Raw genomic sequence first — 21,171 nt, 5'->3', positions numbered from 1 at the left:
AAAAAAAAGATCTTACGCTGATAGTTTTTACCCTTCCTCATTCTTAAACAAGTTGATCTATAAAAGATCATGTTTCCCAAACCAGTTTTTGGGTTGCTGGCCAAAGTAGCCCCTATTCACGTAGACTCTTTAGAATACAGATTGTTCTCAGAGTTAGGTTTTGTGGACCTCCATGGCCCGATACTGTCTAGTACCCCAATCCCAAACTGAAACGTAAAAGGAAAATCACGCCTGACAGTTGAAAAAATCATAAGTGTCTAGCCTTTGCAATAATAACCTTGAATATAATACACAATATAAAATTAATATTTTCCAAAATTGGCTTCTTGATTTTCCTCGAGAAGGTTGTTCCCCTCCTGGATATGGAAATGCTACAGTAATAGATAACCTTGGTTTCTGTGGAAGAGCTGAGGTACACAGCTATGGCCAAACTAATAGTAATGGTACTAGCACTGCCACAAGTATCTGAACAATCAGCTGCCTGCAAATTAAACATTTCCTAAGACTTGGAGTATAGGTATTGGCAAATTTAAGTGGTGTAGCTACAAAGACTGGAAGTCTGGGGAGAAGCTTATGTTTGGTTACTCAACAATTTTGTAACCATTTATTACATAAAGGGATTGCTAAGTACCTTGAATCTACAGTGGTTCTTGAACACCAACATTACCTGTAACCTCAAACAAGGGCTTCTCACTAGCCTCAGTACTATAAGAGGCAATGTGGTCTAACGAGCTAAACCTATTGAGGCCAACCGTTTTGGCACATGTACCACAAATTAGCTCTGCATTGGCCCCAAGTGTCACTCTGAACCCCTTCTCCTGCCTGTTCTGCTACTCTGCTCCTAGCCTTGTGCTCCCTGACCAGTTTACCACTTCGCTTTTTTCTTCCTGCTGTATTTGCCGCTCTGCTGCCTGTCCCCTTTCCAATCTGCCATGTGGCACACAGGCTGCACTTGCCACTAGCAGCACCCATGCTGCACGTTGGTCACCCTGGATGAAACAAAAGACCAAAAACAAAGACCTGGTCCTAGCTCTCACACAGTCCCTTAACAGCCTGTAACAAGCCACATATATCAGAGTTTTCAAATAAAGGCACACAAAGTTGGGCAGGGAGGTGCAGAGTTGGAAGTATGGGGTGTATACCATAGAGTAGTCTCATTTATGCTCACCCAAAGCTCCGGGCCAGACATATACATCATGGTTTGATCAGGGGATAAAAATTCTGCATGACTGAGGACTGTGTGCTTGCAGGAGTGAAAGTTGGAGTGTTATGGGAAAAGATAACTTTTGTAAATATTATCATTTTACATACATTTATGCATCACAGGGACTGCCTGGCATCATATGTAAAGAGATAGTGTGTGACAAAGTTGGTGGAAACCCTAACTATTCCTTGGCACAGAGGGGTCAGCATGTCAGACATAAAAGCAATAACACAGCTTTATTGTAAGTGCATAGATCCCTTCATCAGGATCTCCAAATTAAAGTCCCTTCATTTAATGGGTTTCAGTGAAACTACAACCAAGTTACCTGAGCTGTGCACTGACCTTAGAACTTGACTCTCAACATTGTATTTAATGCACAAAGTTCAATCAGGTAAGTTCACACTATATTACATGATCAAGATATCATACATGTGACAGCCTTGCTGAAACCATGTGGCAATGCCAAGCCTGTCATCAGTAAACCAGATTTGGCAGGCTCCCAGACACTGAGAATGTCAGCTGAAAGAGGTGCATTTTTTACATAGTTCAGCAAGGTATGGCAGGATAAGAAGCTGCATCAGAATTCAGATAGCAAGGTTTAAAATAGATCAGGCTGTTTCGTTTCTCGGTACATAATACAGTAATGTCTAACCTAATCTTTGTTCTGTTTTATTCTCTTGAAGTCAAAGTACTCTGGAAAGGTTTTATCCAAAAGAGAATTGTTGATGCTTTTACTCATACACCCCAGAAGTTGTCTAATAATTCCTAACTACGCCTCATGCAAAAGCTGCAATTATAAACTGAACCATAAAAGACATTTTGTAGCAATCATAACATTTTCTACTGAGTTGTGTTCTAATTTAAAAAAAATCATTTTGCCCCTCTGGCTCATGGCAATACCTTTGTATATGTAGAAAGTTGCCGTAAGTACATAAGGAAAAACTTCTTTAGTGTCTGAGCCCCCAAGGCCTGGAACAGACTCCCCCCAGAGGTGGTGCAAGCACCTACTTTGGACTCTTTTAAGAAATGTTTAGATGCTTATCTTGCTGGGAACCTTTGACCCTAGCCGACTTCCTGCCCCTGGGGCAGGGCCCTGGACCTGATGATCTTCCAAGGTCCCTTCCAGCCCTAATGTCTATGAAATCTAATTGATTATAGAGGAGTAGAGAATGTGCAATTTGTGAAATCCAAAGTAAAAAAAGTATCAGCGTATGTTAGAAATAAATTACCAATTTTGCTGAACTTGGTAGCGTGTCCTTAATTTTTTTTTTTTTTTTAATACTAAACTCTTTCACAGTTTTGTGTAAAAAAAAAATAAATAAAAAGAGGTGGTTCGATAAGGACAGACCAAGAAAAAGAGTAACTTTGGCATGCTAGGAAGTGGGGGCATAAGTGGAGCCAGGCTGAGGGAGAGGTTTGGAAGGTGTCAAAAAGAGTAAAGAGTAAGATCTTTTTTACTTGGGAGGATACTATAGCAAAGATTCTTACTCAAAAAGAGTAGAGGAGTCAGACTTTTTTAAAAGGAAATTAATACTTGTGGTTATGTTTGTAAGACAAATAAATATACCTATTACACTTACCACCTTTTTGTACAAGTGACATCCAAGGCCCACAGGAAAAACCATATCTGAACTCATGTGAAGGTGGGAAGAGGGTGAGAACAGCTTCAAAAGCATGTTAACTTTACACATCTTCACAGAATCAGGGTCTCAGGTCAGCATCAGATAAAATTATGAACTACTATTAAAGCCTGAAATTGTAAGTCCTGCCTTTCTACAGTACCAAATAAACAGTTCAGTAATTAATCTGTACATATGAGAGACCATTTTCTTTGCTATTTTGATGTCTCTGGATTTTTATAAACTATTTACTATTTGAGATTAAGAATTGAGATTATGTTTAAGCAATTCCAGTGGAAGGAGGAGCAATCATACATAGCTCAGGACAGCAACTCTCAAATTGTAGTCAACAAAAGCCAATGATCAAATGGATGACAAGACAACCAATGCTGGCTTTCTTTTTTCTATTTTGGAGAAAGGGACTAATTTGGAGTAGACCAATCAGTTGCAAGCAGTGCAAAACACCTGTCACCCTCTATAGTCTGCCATATTAACTTTCCCCCACTAGTTTAAAATGATGGTTGTAGTTAATGCAACTGGGGGGACATGTGGGAATGTCTAGATGGTACATCCACTGAAAGTTTGAGCTCCAGAGTTAAGAATCACAAGAGTACAAAACAGTACTCCAGACCTCACAGGGTATGACTGGGTGCATTTAGTCATCGTGAAATTAAATACACATTCTTTACTTCACAGGAACGAGCTTTTACGTGGAACTCTGACACACAACTGTCCTGCTGAGTTCATTAAATAAGTGCTTTGTTGTACTAATATTAAATTGCAGGGACTCCCAAGATCCTCAGAAATAAGTTGAATACACACACACACACATATATATTATTCAAGCTGCCATGTAATACAAAAGAAAAGGTAATAACACTAACATTAGGAGAACACTAGACCTTTTATGATTTTTGTAAAGTTTACTCAGTTCCTTAGATCTGCTGACTTGATTTTCATTTGGTTTGTTTTGATTTTATAAACTAGTAGAAATACAAGATAGTATTTTAAAAAGGGAAAATGATAAAGATTATTGATTACAATGCATCCCACCAGAAATAAACTCCAGCGCAGTAAGCTCTGAGGTCAGGCCCAGGCTCTGAGTAGCAGCATCAGGAGGTGGAGGGCCTGCCTGGGGCACGAGTGCTGAAACTGCAGGGCCATGTGGCTAACTCCTCTGAGCCTGTTGCCAGCCTGTGGCTGCTCCACCCTGACTCAGACCACTGCAGTCCCAATCACTGCCCCCAACAGTACACTTAAGACAGAGTTCATTTCCTGAGTCCTAATACTGACACATGTAGACAGTGATGCTTTACTGTGGAGCCAGTTAGTCAACTCTACTTTAAAATGCATGTGCAGATGCATCTACTGTTACATATTCTACTCAACACTATTACAAATACTCCCAAAGAATGGTTAATTTTCACTAATCCCAGTTTAAGGGCATGTACAAATCCCGAAATTTTCACTTCATGTTAAAATCTGGAAACAATCAAGCAAACATACTGCCTGCTAAACTACGATATATGCCCCATATGCTTATCATCAATTGTCCAGTTGGTAACTTGTGGGCCTCAGCATGCAAAAGGTTAAGCTGCGGCTCCTACTCAACTGCTGCCCCGCCCCCCACAATAGTAGCTGGAGCTATTGGCTCTCCACCACCCCTTCCAGCTTTCTCTGCCAGCCCATGTCCCAGGGTAAAGGGCAGGGCAGAGCACTAAGGGAGCCAGCCCATGGCCACAGCACTAAAGTGGGTCCACCCACATGTCCAGCAGAGAGAAGTGGGCAGCCCACCCACGCATGTGATACAGCTGTAGAGGCAGAAGAGGGAAAGCCACCTGTACATGCAGTGCAGCAGGAGATGCCCCAGGGGCTCTCGCTCACATTAGCTGGGGGCCCCCAGCCAGTTAGAAGTTGGACAGCCCTGATCCAGTGGAAAAATAGGGATAGAAAATATATCCATTCAATTAATTACAGGAAGCACTCCTGGAAAACAGAATAATTTTGCCCAGGGATAACTCACATCTCGTAAAAGGCAGCCAAGTAAAACACTGTATATTCCAGGAAACTAACTTTAGTTCAGTGATATAATTTCATATTTATACATGGAATTGAGGCATGCAATTTGATGTTTAAACTATAGATTTTATCCACTAAAATTTGGTTTGTATTATATACACTGACAAAATTAATACCAAGAAAAAGCATGCAATGACTATTACAACCTGTAACATTAGGTCAAGTGCATGTAGTTTGGTATACTGAAGACTTTTGAAGGCATGCGTGGCATTCATATTGTACTGTTCTTGGCTGTGTCACATTTTACTAGGGTTTTTTTTGGATATAAAATAATCAAGCATGAATAGCAGAAAGTTTTTGGGTTTTTTTTTTTTTAAAAAGGATATTTTGTGAAATTACAGTTCAGTTGAACCACGTTAACCAAACTAGCCAAAATAAGCTATTGAGAAGAGGGAGGAAGGAATTATTTCTAAGACAGGGGTGGCTAACTTGCAGTATGGGTGTCAAGTGGCACAGACAGCCTGTTTGGGGAGGGAACTGGCAGCAAGTGGCAGGTAGGGCAGGAAGCAGAAAACTGAGCAGCAATCGGGTAGAAGAAAGGAGATCAGAGTTGCATAGGAATTTATAACTACCATCTAGCATGACCCAATTATTGGTCAACTAAGGAGGCTTCACTGACCACAAGACGACCCAATAAGAAGAGGCAGGGAGCCAAAGGGTATTTCTACAGTGGGAGGTATGCATGTGGAGGTGTGTGATTTAACTAGCAAGCCACATTGATTAAAAAGTACCTGAGCATCACATGTATCAGCTATAGTTCAAAGTGCCCCACCACCATTTTTCAGCACAGGAATGCTGATACACATGACACTAGAGTCTGCTGGAACATGTTCAGCAGATTAACTCTGCTCTGATGAACTAGATTCCCCAGCTCCCTACATATGTATAGGCACCCAAAAACACTAAGTCAATAAGAAACAATAGCTGAACAAATTGAGATGTTGAAATTTACTAGCAAAAGATAACAAGAGGCCAGTTGGACTCAGCAGGGGGCAAGCTGGAGATGCCGCCCCCCCCGCCAACCAAAAAACAAAACAAAACAAAACCACAAACCCAGGAGGGAGTGAGTCTTAGATGCTTGAACTTGGCATGGGGGAGCTGCAGGTTATCTGGACTTGGGAAACAGATGTGTAAAAAGACATCAACAAGGAGAACTAAAAACTGAAACAAGGTAGGGGCATTTAGGTTGCAAATAAGGGTTGTGAGACTCACCCTTTTTGATGCCCCTACCTTGTTCCAATTTGTAGTTCTCTTGTTGATGAAAACACTGCTTACTGGGCAGTTTCACTGAACCAGGTTGATTGCTATACAAATCCACTAGCGTACTGTCCTAAAAAGACAATAATCCCATCTAAACTTTTGCCACTGAATACTAATTTGAGTTGTTCTTTCCATCTTACCCAAACTCCATGAGGAATACTGTTGGAAAATGGATTGTCCTTTTCATGCTATTTTCATAAGAAACAAACACACACTACATTATCTTTATTTTTCCACATTTTGACACAAATAAGTGAACATTTTCTGTTACAGTTTTCTAGAGAGTAAACAAATTACCTATTTGGGTTATGAGGAAAAAAAACAAAGGATAAATGCTTTAGTCTTAACCAGAAAAAAAAACCCCTATTGCTTTGCTACCAAACAGTCAAAGTTGCCTTACAAATGCAGAGAGTAAAAGCATCCCATAAGAATGTCTATGGTCTAAATATAGCAAAGTGGATCTAAAAGTAAAAAACAAAACACTTGATTACATTAGCTAATATCCCCAGCTTTTTCATAATGAAATAGCACTTAAAGTGCAATTACTGTAGTTGTGTATAGAATATGCAATATAAAAAACACATTTATGCATAAGACTTAAGTGCACCAATTTTATACATTCACTGTGTTTTACTCTTCATTGATTGGGATGAAAATCAGCTGCCTACTCAACTTTATACAACTTTAAAATATTTTGGCATGTTTCCATCAAGGATGGGAAGGAAGCCAACCAACTGCACTCAAGACAGGTAATTTTAAACTCAATTAAATTTAATTAAAAAAAAATGCCCTCTTCACATAATTAAAATGAAACTTCATGAAATACAGAATTTCCAAGAGGAAGAGACATTACATATCTTTACATGAACATCCACAACAAATATCATATTAAGCGGTGTGGGAAAGACTCAGGTTAAAAAAAAGGCCCTGAAGTAGTTTTGTCTGCTGTCTTAGTTATGCTGGAGTAAAAAGGATTTGGAATAGTGCTTTAGAATTTGAGTCCTTCAAACAAAAAAATGACCCAAAAATATTTTGGTAGCAAATTATATTTGATGCAAATTTTATTATCACGCATATTACTAATAAATAAGTTGTTCTATAAAGACATATTGCCAATTAGATATGTAATTAGATTCCTACAACAGTATATTAGCACTAAAATGAAAGGCTACAATTAAAAGTTGATGTTATGCTTAAAGGAAGTTACTAAGACAATGATACTAAGACTTACAGAAATGTATACAACAGGTTTAGTTACATATACTAAAATGTTACAATACTCTACAGAAAAAAAGATTATTGTACTTTTTTCTACAAAGCATGATAGTCAGCTATACTATTACAACAAAATGCATTTCTCTTTATTACTTGTGTTGTCTCATTCCTTGCCCAAACTGCATAGCAGAAAAAGTACAACCTCTTTTCTCTACAAATTGAGATTAAACACAGCTTCACATTTTACTACATTTTGCCCTTCTCAGCTTCCAAGTTTGCAAAAAAACAAATATACAGTTTCTCAAAAATGAATTTAACGATGTCCACATTAAAAAAATAAAGCCTACAAAAAGTTCAAGATCTAAAAAATGTTACTTATATGGCACAAAAGTAATCTCCTACTAGTCCAAAGTCCAGAACAAATTACTGATGTCCATTTATATTGTCTTATTTTTCACTTCATTATTCAATTTATCAAGTTGCAATCATATTATTTAAGCAGTCCTTGAGCCGATGGAGAGGGCAGAGTTCATTACAATTAAAAGGAGGAGATCAATCTGGCTGTGCCACACTATCACTATCTGCCTCATAGGCACTCATAAGATACTTAGAAAAAGGATTTCCTTGGTTGGTTTCCATAGTTTGATAGACCAAAAACAGGAAGACTGAAACAACAACAAACAGAAGAATTTTTATCCACATGGGAATGGAACGTTCTTTTTTAGTCGTTGCTTTCTCTGACTTCATGTCTGTTGAGAGACCGTATTTTGGAACATATTTAGATGAAAAGCTTTCCTCCACTCTGAAGTCACTGAACTCGATAGGCCGGCTAGCAGCTCCTTTGATTGGTCTGCGACAACTAGCACTGTTAATGAAAAAGAATAATCAATTACACAGTAGTTACGTGAGTAATGTCAAACCGTATAAGGAGATTTTTATCTTTAAGGAAAAAAAAAAAAAAAATGATTAAGGATCAAAAGGTTTTAATAAAAGATATACATTTCAGGTACAGTTTTAAAAAGGTTAAGCATAGCTATTACTGCTACATATCTAGTTATACTTTCACAAATTGTGTACGGGGAAAATAATTAAGATTCATAAGTGATAGGACAGTAAAATGGTATGATCTGCGTACAGGTTAAATGCATATTCAGCTAAGTATATCTGTGGATCCTAACTTGTCTAATTGCCACATTTTAATGTTTTGTTGTTCTTGATATCCAAGTGTAGCAATTAATGAGCTCAATTAAAAAAAAACCAAAAAAAAACAAAACAAAAAACCCCACACAACCCCCCACTACTTCAGGCAAGTCAAGCCACTAAAATTAAGTGGAAAGACCTTCAAGTCTGGGGGACTACCCACTGGGGAAGAAAAAACCCATCCACCAACTGGTTTATGTACAGAGATATACCCTGGGGTACTCTGTCCCATCTCCATTCTTATACATCATAGTAAGGTGCATTACATGTGGATGCATCTACATGTGCTTTACTGCAGTATGGCTAATTAGCTCTGCAGTAAAGTGTCATTGTCTACATGTGCACTGGAATTAAAGTGCAGTAAATTAATTTACTCCACCACAGGATAGTACTGTTGGGGACAGTACTATCCTATGGTGGAGTAATTATGTGCACTGGAATGCATGTGTAGCCAACAGGGTGGATAAGAATCAATACTTTTTTTTTTTAAATAAAAAGTTTATTTTTTTTAAATTTAAAATCAGATTTTTTTAATTTAATATTTTTTTCTAAACCAAGATGCTTCAGAGATAACACCCTCCTTATAGCAGTATATGGAGATGAGAGATAACAGACCTGATTACCTATCCATCAGCCCAACTGTCTCTTTGCAAGTTTGTGTACACAGAGTCAAGCCCTTACCTCTCTCTAAAAGTACAGTTTCAAGAAGTTAAATGAATAGAGAGGATTGTTGGGGGGTGGACTAGACCTGGGCAAGGAGGAAGAGGCTGGAGATAAATGCAAGGAGGGAGAAGCCAGTAGAAACAGAAAAAAACATTGAGCAGAATATTCCAGAAGTTGAAGGATAAGTTTGAGTATAGCCTCTCCACCGATTTGAGATCTAGTGTGGGAAGGGTATGTAGAAGGGAAGGACAAATTGTGAATAAAATCATGACAAAATAGATGGAACTGTCATAGCCCAAGTTCTCAACATTGGGCTAAAGAGAAACGTAGAACGTATGCTGACTATCCTGAGGCCTATTTCCATAGCCCTGAACAAAGTGCAGATAAATTGCTTGTTTTATAGCTGATGCTGTTGAAATTTGGAAGAAACTGAGTGAGACCTGGAAGAGAGAAATACGCAGAATTAAATTACAGGCATTAAAAAAAAAAAAAAATGGATCAGGCACTATCCCAAATTCATTTTCTTGTCAATTTTCTCAAATACTTGGTACCAGGGTTAATCCTTAACTGCTGAAGAAGAGCTGGCTATGACATGGGCATCCAGCAACTATCCCTCCACAATACCAACTACAATAAATTTCAGGGCTAAGGGTGAACCATTCAAGAAACATGTTTGCCTTTGATGCTTTAAAGAAAGTTACACCAGAACTGGTGGAAGTCACTTAAGCACCTAGATCCATCAGAGACTATTGAAGTGATAATCCAGTATAACAGCAGTAGCTTCTTCTGCAGGTATGGAAAGAATATTTTCTTCCTTTGGACTAATTCATTCTAAATTGAGAAATCAGTTGAGAACTGAAAAAGCAGGAAAGCCTGTCTGTTTTTGCAGTCTACGAATAAACAGGTAGAGGACAGTAAAGATCGAGTTTTATGCACGACCTAGTATTTTAAGTTTCTCATGCTGACCTGGCCGAAATAACTTATTTTTTTGTTAAAAACCCATTTCACATTTATAACTAAAATAATTAAAAATTCAAAAATACACATGCTTATTAAAATAGTTATACATGGTTGTATTTGAAGAAAAATATCCAAAATTGGTAAATTTGTTGTTTTAAATAAAACAACTTAAATGTCTGTTGTTTTTGGTGACGGTTGTTGTTGTCCTCCTCCTAATACAACATGGCAAAAATATCCACCAAATATCCATGATTAATCTAATGAACTAGAGAAAGTACACCTTCCGATGACTTCACAAGTATCTGCTTTAATTATGATTTGTTTATTTTATTTACTAAAGCTAATTCAGTTTTCTGATGTAGCTGCAAAAGTAATCTGAAAACATATCAAAATAAATCACTGGTTTAAAATGTATATCATGTACCTTCTAAAAATGAAACCTACATCTCTGACTTGTGAATATATATTAAGGTTATATTAATAAGAATGCACTTTTTATAGAAAACAATTGAAATTGAGGCTTCCTGACCAGCAACTGAAATCGGTTCGAGTTAAATCAAATCTACCCTGGTAGACAGTGACAGGGCCTGGCTGGAGACAAGAGTGCTGAAGTGCAGGAGCTGCCTGACACCTCATCTTATGCTTCAGCATCCTTGTGCCCCAGCCAGCTTCTCTGCCACTTAATGCCACCACCTCCAGAGTCTAGGACTGATTCCACTCCCCCTACAGGCTCCTTGCTAGCACAGGGTTCCTTTGCCTTGGCTGCATGTGCAGATACTATGCCTAGGAGCAGCTGACTCCAGTGCAAACTGTGCCAGAGTTTATCCTGTCACCTTAACGGCACATGTAGATGCACCCTGTATGCAGCACAATAGTAGTTTAGAGAACTGTGCCTTATTTTGGTAGGGGGAGAGACTCACATTAAGAAAAAAAATCAATTTTTATACTAGTTTAGTTAGCTTCAAATAGGCATTTAATATGAAATTTTAGTTAAAATATTTCCCTATTGGTTGCATATGAGTTTGTCATAACTAGTCTTCGGTTTTAAACTGAGGTAACTATGGGTTAACTCAAGTCTTTGAAACACTGCCCATTAATCATGCCAGTCAACAGGTCACCATATAAAACCAGAGAATGCAATGGCAGGAACCAAGATCTCTACCTTATTGCTCCCCCAATGCTTTAGAGCAGGAATAAATCTAACATTAGATATAGTAAGTGCCAATAATGGAATCCAAATTCCTTCAGGGAAAGAATACCTGCTTCTTGTTCACTGCTGGGTTTTGTTTGTAAAAATTACAAAACCCAAGTTTGATGTAGCATGTCTACTTCTAACTCTCCCCAGCAAGAATACCAAAAGCTTCTCTCCCCCACCCCACCATACATGCTTACTCCTGGACTTGCAATTATGTTGTAACAGGACCAGACCCAATGCTTTCAAATGCAAACTGGTATTACAAACACGTCCATTTGGTTGTAATGTCTTAGAGCAGGAGTAGAGATTACTCATATTAAAACAGAAATTATCAAAGGCCAACCCCAAGATGAACTGCATGTTCCGGAAAAGCAGATTTCATGTTCTGACCTTAAGTATTCATCCAAAGGATACACATGCATGTTTTTCTAGAGCAGTGGTTCTCAAATCAGGACGCCACAGCACCTAGAATGCTATGACACAATTTCAGACATGTCACATGCTTCCTGCAGCCAGACTGGGAAGCAACTGGGGCAGGAACACCTGTCTTGCTATAGCTCTTCCCAGCTAAACCCCATAGGGTGTCAGTTTTGTGTAGTCACTTTATCAAAGTATGATTTTGGTTAGAATGATTGGGGACAATAAAAGGTGCAAACAGATAATACTTAGACCAGTTTAAATGTGGTTTAAACTGGAAGTATGCTGACATACAAGCCAGTTAGAACTATTTGAAACTTCCTGTAATGTTTCAAAAGGTATACCCAGGTAATCAAATATTTTGAACCAGTGTTATGTGAGGACATCAAGCTTTCTGTGATTAGTGTCTGGTTGATCCTCCAGGCATCCCATTCTGCACTACTCTTTATTCTTCCATCCCAAGCCCCCACACAGAAACTGGCTTTTCTGGTACACAGCCAGAACTCTATTGCCACAACCTTTATTGTCTGCACTCAGCTGCAGAGGCCCTGGCTGGGGGCAGCCCTCTACTCTTTTTAAAGGCAACTGCTTTTAAAAAGAGCTGTTCAGCTTCCTTCCACTGGTGGCAGTGGAGTCCTTGGATAGCCCCCAGCCCTCAGGCAGGGGTCCAGGTAGCACCCCCTGCAACCCAGCCACTTCCCACCCCAAATAAGCTGGAGATGCATGGAACTGTGGTTAACTGCCATGAAACCTGAGTCTTCAGGCACACAGAAGCAGCAAGCCAGGCAGCAATCCCCCCAAACCTGACCAAGCCTTCATCCCCAAATCAGTTTGGGATGCACCTCGATTTCCAGAAATTGAAATGAATTGATGAGCGGCTTCAGAGACGGTGTTCTTTAAAAGCTGAAAAACCTGTCAAGAACCCAGCTCTCAGGAGTCCAGTTTGCTCCTAGCCCCACTTCCCTCTGGTCTGGTGCCTAGAAGTAGGAAAGGCAGGTGGGGCTGGGATCATGGGGCAGTGACGGTGCGGGGCTATGCTGGGAGCAGATTATGGTGCTGCCCCAGGGCCCTGGCCCCATGCTGTCACTGCCCTGCAATTTTGGTCCTGGCCACCAGTCCTGCTCCTGGATGTCACTCTTTGCCCACGGCTTCATCCCACCCACCCACCCAGCTGAGTCCATACACCCCGCCCGGAGAGGGGTCCTAGGCAGGTCTACTGGAGTGGGCCATCAGGGTCTCCATGGAATCTACCACTTTTGGTGGTTTTGGTGAGCTGCTGCAAGCAGAGCAGAGAGTTTGGCTCTCCAGCCCAAATGAGTACCCACCCCCAATTTAAAAAGGAACCCAGAATGAGATTTAAAAAGACAACTGATGAAAACAGTGAGACAGAAAAATCCTTCAGTATGTTGAAAATCTTGGACAGGAGACTGACACTAAAGTGAGACATCTTAAAGTGAATAGCCTTATAACCAGGAATCCAGGTTTTCCATTTGGCATTTAAATGCAGTAAGGCAGATTTTCTCCTTTAAAAAAAACAGAAAAACCATGGGAGATGGTAGTTTCCCCTTGCAGGCTGGCAGAGTTCCTGTCATTTGGCACAGATCTGGGGGCTGTACCCACCCCCGAAAGGATTCTGGCACAGCTCTCCTGGGGGTGCAGGCCCCTGGATCTGTGTGCTGACACACAGAGCCATGGGGCTCTTTAGCTTGGAAAAGCGCAGGCTCAGGGGTGATCTGATGGCCACCTATAAGTTTATCAGGGGTGACCAGCAGTATCTGGGGGAACGTTTGTCCACCAGAGCGCCCCAAGGGATTACGAGGTCAAACTACTACAAGACCATTTCAGGCTGGACATAAAAGAATTTCTTCACTGTCCGAGCCCCCAAGGTCTGGAACAGCCTGCCATCGGAGGTGGTTCAAGCACCCACATTGAACACCTTCAAGAGCAAATTGGATGCTTATCTTGCTGGGATCCTATGACCCCAGATGACTTCCTGCCCTTTGGGTGGGGGGCTGGACTCGATGATCTTTCGAGGTCCCTTCCAGCTGTAATGTCTATGAAATCTATGAATGACAGCATGCCGTCGCTGCCAGTTGGGACCCGCAGCAGTACCAATCTTCCCGGTACTTGGCATGGGCTGCACCCAGTGCCCGTCCCAGCCGGCAGCAGCAGCCTCCTGTTATCTGCCAGGCAGATCAGGGGCCCACACCCTGTGAAGAAATCCAAAACAGCCCTATAGCTCTCCCAGGAGTGCAGGCCCCCGGGTCTGTCTGCCGGATGACAGGAGGCTGCCACTACCAGCAAGTGACAGGACTTTTGCTCAGTATCAAGGTGCAGTTTCCCAGAAACCTCTGCACCTGTCTCCTTGAAACTTGGCAGGTTTCATGCCTTCAGAAAGGGCTACCATCCCTGCACATTTCATCCAAATAAGGCAAGAAATGACAAAATTATGGGGAGTTTCGTGCTTCCCCATTATAGCATATAGGTGAAACATCAAAACAGTTTCAACTAAACAAAATGGAACAGTGCTTTCGAAATGAAACGAAAGCAGAAACAAAACACTGTTCCATCGAAACAGAAGTCAAAGTGGAATGGTGCTGTTTTGCACAGGCCTACTGTCCAAATAACTTTCAATTCTCCTTTGAGGGAGTGTCCATGTATGCACCCATCTCCCCAAAACAGAAATCCAGTTCCACTGGAGGCAGAATCTTGAGTTTCAATATCTGTGACTTGGAGCATGCCTTCGTTAAATATGCTGTCCAAACAAGACGTTTCAAGGACTGTACACACATGTTCACAAAGCAGATACAACAGATACAAAGGACAGGTACCAGTAATTGTAGGTGGATCTACTTTATCCATCTTACCTCATATCCTTACACAGTTAAAAAATCCATTTAGATAACCCTTTGAGTGGAGACTGTTGTGCCTATTATTGCCTCTGCTATTGTCACGGAGAGTCTGAATTTAACAGATTCGCTTTATTAAAACTATTAAGTCAGATGGAACTCTGTGATCAGCCTGGGATTTTTATTTATTTTTTAAACAAAAGTAAGAGATATAAAATCAGCAACTGATCTGAAGTTGACAGTTCTTTTCTTTCCTTAAGTAATCAGGACATGATGGTGGCCTTAGTTTCAGAAGAAATTATGTTTTCGTTTTTGTTTTTTTTAAATGAAGTAGAAAAGTCCTGTTTAACAAATTCTATTTAAAGTAACTTGTTTAAAAAGACTTTTGAGCTTTAAAAACAAATTAGATGTTTTCAGTGCTAGTCCCACAGATTTAAATGAAGCTGTATGCAGGAGATAGCTATAACTATAGAGAGAGGTGGCACAGCTGCTATCTAGATCGGCCAGAGTACAGATTAATTTTGAGGTTTTCCAGAAATACAGCTCAACTAGATGAAAGTAAACTATTTCCTTGATTTATCAAAATGATGCGAAAAAACGCTTTTTAAACAATACCTAATTCCTGTAGGTGTTGATGCTTCATATGGGAACATTTCCTTAAGAATATCCCGTTCTACTCTTCGTTCTTCTGTATGAGTTTTCTCCACTACCTACGAAAACAAAAAGAATTATAATCCCAACACATGCATCTTGGGAGCAAGAGCTACAGTATATATAGCTATTAAGCCATAGAGAAACAGAGAGAGATAGGCCCTATCCTTATGTGATTTGAGGGGGAGAAATTGATTCACCCAGTGAGTTTCAGAAATCTCTTTCCTAGTTTATCATTGTTGGTTTAACCTTTGTTAGTGGCAACTGTCTGGTCTTTTGTGGTGTTCCAATGCATTCAGTGTTGTCCTCATTTTCCTTCAATATGAAGAATACCATTACTTATACAGTAACACCAACCAGACAATAATGATTATGAAAAAAATTAATCACCTCCTCTATCATGGCAGTGTTCAGCAGATCACTGGACTGTGTGTGACCTACATAACCATAAAAGCATTGATGAGGACGACATGTTTCTTCTTGTTGTGGTAAGTGAAAATGCTGCAATATAGCAAAATGCTAAGTCTTGGCATTTGAAGAGGAAAATAGAGTTGTCAGTCTTTTCATGGTTATTAGTTCCGACAAATACTTAGTATCATATCTGCCCATGCAAGTGGAATAGCCCATTTCACAAGATACACAATGATTTGGACATATACTTAAGAGACATACATACTAGATGGCTGGGTTTACAAATCCCACTTAAGCTTTAGTTGCAACCATTGCAAGCAAGGAAGTAATTAATGCCATCTGATTTGCTGTAGTCTGTCACCCTGCAGTATAACTGGGATCATATTTTCCCAATGGAAAATATCTCCTATTATTATTATTACTTCTACATTGCAGCACTCAAAATTAAGAGTTATAATTTTACCCAAGTATTCTATTGCTTCTTAAAAATGTGAGCAAATGAAATAAAATCCAAGCTCTTGGTTTAAAAATAACCCCGTTATTTGATTTTCTAAAGTTAAATCAGACAAACCCTGTATAAAGGTTCTGGCACATTTGAGCTAATCAAATACGGTGACAAGAAGTTATAAAAAAACCCAAGTGTGCTACACAGTCAACAGTAGTAGCACAAAACTGCAGACATGACACCCAGAAATTCTAAAGTGGCAGCCCCGCCCCCACCCCCCTGGAAAAAAAAAATGATGTTGGCAAATTTTTAAGATGGAAAAACCCTCCATTCTCCAGTTAAGTCAAGTCAAGTCACAACTTTACTTTGATTTAAACATATTCATGCCACCTTTCCAAGTACACCCTCCATCCCATTTCTGGATTAAGAGATAGGCAAGAGCTTTGTTCAGAAAACTTAAACAATAATAATCTAAAAATTGTAACTCATTTACTTCAGTTGTCATCAATGGTTTCTTTGATGTTCTTCTGGACAAATCTGAGAATTCACTGATTGACTGTATGGGAGTTGCATGCTTGAAATTTCCAGGCACCCTATTGACAACCTGCTGAAATTCAAATTGTTCAGACTCAGAATTAGCCAAAATGCACTGGAAAGAAAAATGGACTGTCATACATAAAACCTGTGCATTACACATTTGATACTAAGAAAAATTCAAGGACAGATTTAGGAAAAGCAACTTTGAAATGAACACACTAAAGAACATTCAGCAACTATACAGTTGGTCCAATAAAAGATAACACCCAAAAAGATCCTTTCCTCTCTACAATTTTAAGCTACTTAGGAGACAGATGCTCATAAAAAACACTTCAAGTAGAATTGCTGCTTGTAATTCAAGTGAGCGAGCCACTGAAAAAAGGGCCAAGACTTCAAAGTCTGTTCCTATCACCCAATTCCCCATCCCCAATGAAGATACAGCTACTGTACTGAAATGACCAGTGGTCTACTTAATCTATTGTGATGGTGTTCCTTACTTTCAGAAACAAATGCTAGTACAAATAATACTTGTATATTGTTTGAAACTGAAACAGTGAGGTGGAGCTTTTGAGAGAAAAAGACCTCCCCCCTAATCTTAACTGCCTTTAAAAAAAAGTAAAAGTTAGAACTTTTCAATTATTTCTACTATAACAGGTAAGAGTAGATTACAGAAGAATGCTACTTGCATAACTTATTAAATATATTTACTAGGGTCTCGTTGCTTGAAGTCAATATAGTTTCAGCTATGGGAGTACTCTCTGACATTACTGCATCATCTATAGGCAATTGTGCTGTAGTTTCCACCTGTTCATTTAAAAACAAGAACAAAAACAAATGAATATAAAAATAATTGATGGAGCCCTGACAGAGAGGGGGGGAAATAAAGCTTGTCTAAATGACAATAAGCCTCTCATCACCCTTTTCCTTGGTGTTCTTCTTGATACTCTTGTAGATTCCCTAGAAATTGCCTGCAGAGGTCCACTCTTTGAAGATCCACTTGTCCAGACAGTCTCAGTAACTTCATCTTGAGAATAGGTCTATTCAAGTATCAAACATGTTAGCAAGCATAAGAGCCATGTCCCAACATGGGATGCATAACCAAAGCCAAAACAGTATGCATATTCCAAAAAGCTTTTGCATAGCATGCTTGCTTTCCAGTAAGTCTTGGCTTCCAAAAACACTTTTCTACATTGGACAGTTGAATTATATCATTTGCCTGATCTAAGACTACCCTTGAGAGGATTCCTATATTTCTTGGAATCAGTTAGACAATATTCTACTACTACTGGAACAGAATGAAAATCATCACTAGGAGAGGAATATACAGCACAGCACAAACTAATATAGCTGGATAATGGATAAGTACCACTAGCAATGAGATGAATGTCCTATCATCTTCCTAAATATCCCCCACCCTCACCACAAAGTTATTGAAAAACCACTCTTCCTACAGACAGAAAGCCCTTTATTTCAGTAAAAGTCAACTTTCTCCAAGGGCTTCCTATGTCTGTTTTAAAAAAAGCACAGTTAGATCAATTTGGGCTTTTGTTCAATTTAACTTCCATTTGTACCTTAGTAAGAACCTTCTGAGTTTTACACCCAAAAGAACTGTGCTTCACCCTTAACAGGTCTCCCTGGCTACATACCCCAACTGCTATGAATTGCCAGTAAAAAAAACAAAACTGAATTTCTTTCTAGATTTTGAATCTCAACAAATGATTGATTGGTTTTGTAATGAACAGGGAAGATAAAAATAATCTTTCAGCACAACAGCATTTTCTTTTTTAAATATTAAGAACAGACTTTTCTGTTCCAGTCAGATACCAAGGTAAAAGGATTAAAACCCCCAAAAGCATAGAAGGCTGCAGCATATAACTACATTACAGCCACCAATAAGCCTACACCAAAATGTTAGAAGCCACTGCAAAAGAACTGTAAAGGTATAAGGGGAGGAGGAGAAAAGAAAAAAAAAATAGAATTAATTTACCCTTATTTTCCTTCACTTTCTTGTGTCCTTGAAACAAGGTATTTAGCAGAATTCACAGAGTTGTTGAAATCTGACATGGCTGTGCCATGTGCATTTCTGCTATGGCCTCAAACTTTCAACCTCTGAGCTTCCAGCTGCTTGCTCCTGTGTCCACACCATGTAAGCAAGATTCCCCTTATTTGTTTTATAACAACAAAGAATTGGAAGGGACATCAAGTCTACTCTTCTGACTTTGCAGGTAACCTTTGGTCTAAAAAGGTTCACAAAAAATATCCACTCCAGCTTCCAACATACCACAGCCACAAAGCAACCCAATAAAGAAAAACTAACATCAGGCACAGGAAGACACACCAGAGTAACAGGGAACGCAAGAAAAAAAAAAATACAAACACAATCCTAGATGTGGACCATGCTACACAGAAAGGGACCCTCCCTGCCAAAAAGTCCTTGCCAATCTGGCCTAACAATCCCTGCCAATTCTATGAACCCAAATCTGGCTTCAATCAGTTTGACCTGAAATGAGACCCAATAAATAGGTACCAGAAAATTCTCTCAATAGCACCAGGGGACTCTACACAATGTCCAATCATTTTGTAGGTGTTCTTGCCTTTGTAGGAAGGCAAGAAAACCTACAAGCCAAATAATTAATTCAAAAGAAAGAAAAAAAAAGGAGAAAACTGAGGAAAAAGGGAAGAAAATCCTGCTTGTTGGGATCAAAGAAAGAAACCCTGAAATACAGGATTACCAAACATCTCCCACATGGAGGTAACCTATATATTGAGGTCAATTTGTTTCAATCCCCTTGCAGTGCTACCAAACACATGAAGCCTCAAGCTACGTATAACATGGTCCGACTACTATTCCAAAAGTTTCCCTTCATCACCATGAAACTGGACTTCCTTGCCACCACTATGTTTGAGAAGTCATTCCATAATTCACTTGTATGGCTTAATACAGACTAAACGATGAAAATCCAAAAGTTTCCCATTATTTGTTAATGCAGTTCTTCTTTGCAGGTCAAAAAGATCTAATCACATTGGGAAGCGGTATCAAATTCACAGAAAGCTACAGTTGGGACCTGAAGAAAGGCAATGTGAAGAAGTGGCTAGGATAATTTCTGCTGTTAGAGCTTCCACAGTTGATAATGGGAATAAGATCATAAAGCATTACTGGTTTAAAACTGTTGTTATTTTGCTAGTCCTCAAGCAAAAACAGTTTAGTTGAATAGCTTTAAGATTCTCTGCACAGCTCAATATGTACTGTTATTTTCCTGCAGCAACAGATCCAGCAGAGGGAGCACAAGTCTTTTGCTTTCCTGTATAATTTTCCAAATTTATCAGCAATACAGTGATCCATTTTACTAGACCTTTAAAAACTAGACCTTAGGTCCCACCAGATTTTAGAAGTTCCATGTACTAGGCTAATTTTGAGTCTAAAACTGTTAGAAGTATTTATTTAAGTCACAAGGAAATCCACTACTGTGTTCTCCATTCTTTTCTAGTATGGATGCGTGCAACATGGGATGGGATGGGCTCTACCTTTCCCCTAAAGGTAGGCGTGTGTTTTCTTCTAGGCTGGTGGACCTCCTCCGGCAGGCTTTAAATTAGGCTCACCCGGGGAAGGGGAGGGGGAAGATGAGGGTGGAGGAATCATCGGACTGCCAGACCAAGCAACACCCACAAGTACAGCCCAGCCTAGACCGACGAGTGAAACATATACACAGGTAAGCGGCAGGGGCCAGAGTAATGCTGAAAGTAGGGGGCCAGTGCACACACCCACAGGAGGCCTCAAATGCCTCTACACAAATGCTCATAGTATGGGAAACAAGCAGGAGGAACTCATCCTCCTGCTAGCTGACACCAACTGGGACATAGTGGGGATCACTGAAATGTGGTGGGACTCAACGCATGACTGGGTGGTGAATATCAAGGGCTATAGGCTGTACAGGAGGGACAGGATAGGAAGGAAAGGTAGGGGCGTGGCACTCTACTTTAAGGAGGAATACACATCCTCCTCAATTAACAAAGAATCAGAGGAGGGGCACTCTGAAGTGCTCTGGGTTAGAATACAAGGCAGTCGAGTGGAAAGAAACTTAACAGTGGGGGTCTACTATAGATCACCCAACCAAGGGGAAGAGATCGACCAGGAATTCTTAAGTCAGCTCATGGAGGTAGTGAAGTCAAAGGATGTGGTAGTCATGGGGGACCTGAACTTCCTAGACATCTGCTGGGAAGAACATTCAGCCAGATCTGACCGCTCACGTGGGTTCTTAGCCAGAGTGCAGGACCTCCATCTAACCCAGGAGGTGCACAGCCCCACCAGGGGAGATGCCTTGTTGGACCTGGTGCTGGCTACAGGAGACAACCTGGTGAGGGGGCTGCGGGTGCTTGACCACCTGAGCGACAGTGATCATCGCCTGCTGGAATTCACCATCCAGCACAAGGTCGCAAAGGCCTGCAGCAAGGCAGCCTTCGTTGAG

General features: G+C 40.0%; 1 protein-coding gene across 8 annotated transcripts in view; it reads right to left on the bottom strand.

The window, feature by feature from the left end:
• Positions 1-6,372: 6,372 nt before the first annotated feature.
• TMPO (thymopoietin) overlaps positions 6,373-21,171 on the bottom strand; it is a 38,969-nt gene continuing 24,170 nt past the window's right edge. For 2 of the 8 annotated variants that reach the window (XM_019545099.1, XM_019545104.1), the window contains exons 5-10: positions 17,623-17,742; positions 17,414-17,509; positions 16,662-16,775; positions 15,703-15,813; positions 15,277-15,371; positions 6,373-8,242 (exon numbers count right to left, since the gene is read on the bottom strand). In XM_019545099.1, the coding sequence (XP_019400644.1) occupies positions 7,930-8,242; positions 15,277-15,371; positions 15,703-15,813; positions 16,662-16,775; positions 17,414-17,509; positions 17,623-17,742 (849 nt within the window). In that variant the 3' untranslated portion in view covers positions 6,373-7,929. The other 6 variants (XM_019545101.1, XM_019545100.1, XM_019545105.1 and 3 more) reach the window with 6 other exon arrangements.

This window comes from Crocodylus porosus, unplaced genomic scaffold (genome assembly GCF_001723895.1).
Source record: "Crocodylus porosus isolate Cpor-Errol unplaced genomic scaffold, CroPor_comp1, whole genome shotgun sequence".
Classification (NCBI taxonomy): Eukaryota; Metazoa; Chordata; order Crocodylia; family Crocodylidae; genus Crocodylus; species Crocodylus porosus.
Note: the sequence above shows the minus strand (reverse complement) of the source record. Positions and strands in the feature narration are given on the sequence as shown.